This window comes from Lampris incognitus, chromosome 18 (genome assembly GCF_029633865.1).
Source record: "Lampris incognitus isolate fLamInc1 chromosome 18, fLamInc1.hap2, whole genome shotgun sequence".
In the NCBI taxonomy this organism is placed as follows: domain Eukaryota; kingdom Metazoa; phylum Chordata; class Actinopteri; order Lampriformes; family Lampridae; genus Lampris; species Lampris incognitus.
In genome coordinates, this window is record NC_079228.1 from 20,572,298 (window position 1) to 20,575,314 (window position 3,017).

General features: G+C 48.4%; 1 protein-coding gene across 1 annotated transcript; it reads right to left on the reverse strand.

The window, feature by feature from the left end:
- Nucleotides 1–2,598, reverse strand: dlx6a (distal-less homeobox 6a). The gene is made up of 3 exons (XM_056298697.1): nucleotides 2,117–2,598; nucleotides 1,291–1,484; nucleotides 1–620 (listed from the first exon to the last, which is right to left on the reverse strand). The coding sequence occupies exons 1-3, from the start codon at nucleotides 2,421–2,423 to the stop codon at nucleotides 381–383; spliced, it is 741 nt and encodes a 246-aa protein (XP_056154672.1). The 5' UTR covers nucleotides 2,424–2,598; the 3' UTR covers nucleotides 1–380.
- Between the last annotated feature and the right edge of the window lie 419 nt (nucleotides 2,599–3,017).

Consider the following 3,017-nt stretch of genomic DNA (forward strand, 5'->3'; position numbering starts at 1 on the left):
AACTCGTGTTCTGGGCGCAGCGGGTGCGGGAAGGACGTGCGCAGTCTTTCGCCCGAACTCGTTGAAATGTCCCTTATATATTTGGTATTACTGACGGTCACACGTTGACATGAATGAAAGTGTTAAAGCCGAGCGCGCCGCACAGCCACGCTATAATGCCGTTATGATGGTTGGCCCCCCTTGTGTCGTTTCGCGGAGGCTTGCTCTGCTGTTCGTCCTTCAAGGAGAGGAGCAGTCATGCCTTTAACTGGGGGCGCACATCAGCCAAATACAGATAGGCCGTGGATCAGTCTGCAGGCTGACGGACATCAATCGTGTGAGGAGGGGGGGGGCACTGATGGACATCCAAAGGATTCTTGGCCCTCTTCTCCTCTGCCAGTCTATCTTTGCATTGCATCTTGGTGTGGGGATGAGTACCAGTGGGAATAGCCGGGCATGTAGCTGTTGGCCGGCATGTTTACTCCTTTGGAGGAGGCCGAGACGTCCCATATCGGAGGGATGGCTGGGGAGCGCGGTGACAGGGCGATAGACCCGGCCATGGGGTCGCCCTCATGCGGGTTGCCGCCTTGCTTCAGCAGTTTCTTGAACTTTGACCTCTTATTCTGGAACCATATCTTTACCTGCGTGAGAGAGAGAGAGAGAGAGAGAGAGAGAGAGAGAGAGAGAGAGAGAGAGAGAGAGAGAGAGAGAGAGAGAGAGAGAGAGAGAGAACACATGCGATTGATGAAAATGAATGACGTGATTCTTCATTTTCTGAAAAGCTGAAAAAAAATGTTCTTATGCTATATCCTATATCATATGCTATTCTAGAAACCCAGTCATCCTTCGTACCAAGACAATCTGAAAATATAAGATAATAATCAGGGTCTCCAATAGAAGCAACAAGAAATCATAATAATGATAAAAAATAGCTATAATACAGATGATATAATATTAATGATAATAGGTATAAATAATACAGCATACTAAGAATAATAGGAATATTCATGAAAATAACGATAATACTACTACAAATAATAATAACAACAACAATAATAATAATAACAATAATAGTAGTAGTAGTAATAATAATAATAGCAAAGACTCCCTCTTAAAATTACATACACGCGGTTGTATTTTCAGGATCAACGTTGGATACATTTGAAATCTGGACATCATTTAAAGGGAACCCAGTATAAGACAGACAGACAGACAGACAGACAGACAGACAGACAGACAGACAGACAGACAGGCAGACCGATAGACAGACAGACAGGCAGATAGGTATATATCATATACATATATAGATACCTGTGTTTGCGTGAGGCCCAGAGACGCAGCGAGCTCGGCGCGCTCCGGCAGCGCGAGGTACTGGGTCTGCTGGAAGCGGTGGTTGAGGGCCTGAAGCTGCAGACTGGAATAAATCGTCCGAGGTTTGCGGATCTTCTTCCCCTTTCCATTGAAACGAATTTCCCCGTTTTCAATCACCGTCGTCTTCTGCTGCTCTGAAACAAAAACGGGCACATGTCACGGCGCACACACGCAGCCCAATGCAGCCATCAGAAGCGAAAGAGAGAAAAAAATATATATAAGGAGGATGAATTATATACACAAACAGTAACGTGTAAAAAGATCTAACACTGGCACACAGACGCCATGGCTGCAACAAATCCTCAAGCGGCCTGTCATATCTGGGAATATTGCGCGTAATGGCACGTCAATTAAATGCTAATTACAACTTTCGAGGCGAGCGGGGCTGCCTAATTCCGCGAACGGTACGCGAGGATTTGATGGTCGTGATTACACCCCGGGCATAAAATGGTTTTTGTGGGAACTGCGGGGAGTGCTCAGGGTCAGCAAAAAAACGGGGACAGCAAAACGCACACTGACACCGAGAGGGAAGAGAGAGAGAGAGAGAGAGAAAAGGCTCCCGAATTATCCATTGCCTTTTTTTTTACGCACCGTTTCCCCTCCAAATCCCAAACTCAATGATCCACCTGCGTTTTGATCATCGATCATCGCGTCCTCTGAATTCTCGCAGCTGGGGTGGATGGTTGTGACAACGCGGAGCGCTCGCTGTGGACAAAAAACGAGACACGTTTTTTCCACATCGACGGTTGAAAAAGGGGGGTCTTACCTGCGCCGTCTAACCTTGTCTGGCCGCCCGTGTTGTTGTGGTATGATGGCAGGTACGGGCTGTGGTGCGGATGGCTCACGTAGGAGTAGGGTAACGACCTGTTGTAGGAGTTGGTCCCGGGGTACGGGGAGCTGTCGTGCTGGTGGTGAGGGTGAGAACCCGAGTGCAGACAGTGCAACGGGTAGTGGCTGGCGGCCATCGACGGGGAGCTCTGCTGTGAGTGAGACTGCTGACCAAACTCCATGAAAGCAGACTTGGACGAGTCCTGAGCTTCCAGACCGTCAGCGATCGTAGTCATGGTCATCATCAAATTTTCTGCCTCGAGAGCCCTCACCCCCGCTCTCAAGTCCAAATCGGTTTTCTCTCGCTGTGCTGTCGTCTCTCCCTCTCCACAGCGAACATGTATTCTCCTCTATTAACGCTCGAATATTTTTTTTTCTCCCCCAGTGGCGTCTCTCCTTCTTCTTCTTCTCCTTCTTCTTCTTGTCCCGCGATATTCTCACTCAATGCGGCGAAAGGTGGGCAATAAGTTAAGGGAAAGATTTTTTTTAAGGTGGATTCTGTTAAAATTGAGCCCTCGCTTCCAGACTTGATGCAGACACTACAAGTAAAATGGTTTGTCTCCAAAGGGCAGCGCCTTCCGATTGGTCATTCAACCCAACGTCATCAGCGCTGTGTGCGCTTCGCGGAGACTTCGTTTCGAGTTAACCCACCTTACCAGCTCCCCACCGCAGCCACGACCATGGGGGAAATAATATATGGTGGGGGAGAGACGCTGCCTAATTCCTACAGGCAAAACACATCACACGCGCTAATCTCGTAAACCGGGTGCTTTTTTTTGGGAATCGCCGAGTCGATTTTTTGTTCTTGGCCCAAACACCCCCCCCAAATTACGCATGAC

Excerpts from the sequence above, each read along its gene's own strand:
- dlx6a (XM_056298697.1), bottom strand. The coding sequence starts at position 2,423 with ATGATGACCATGACTACGATCGCTGACGGTCTGGAAGCTCAGGACTCG. Across the intron at positions 1,485-2,116 it reads GACAAGGTTAGACGGCGCAG|AGCAGCAGAAGACGACGGTG; the intron begins GTAAGACCCCCC and ends TTTTTGTTTCAG. Across the intron at positions 621-1,290 it reads TGGGCCTCACGCAAACACAG|GTAAAGATATGGTTCCAGAA; the intron begins GTATCTATATAT and ends TCTCTCACGCAG.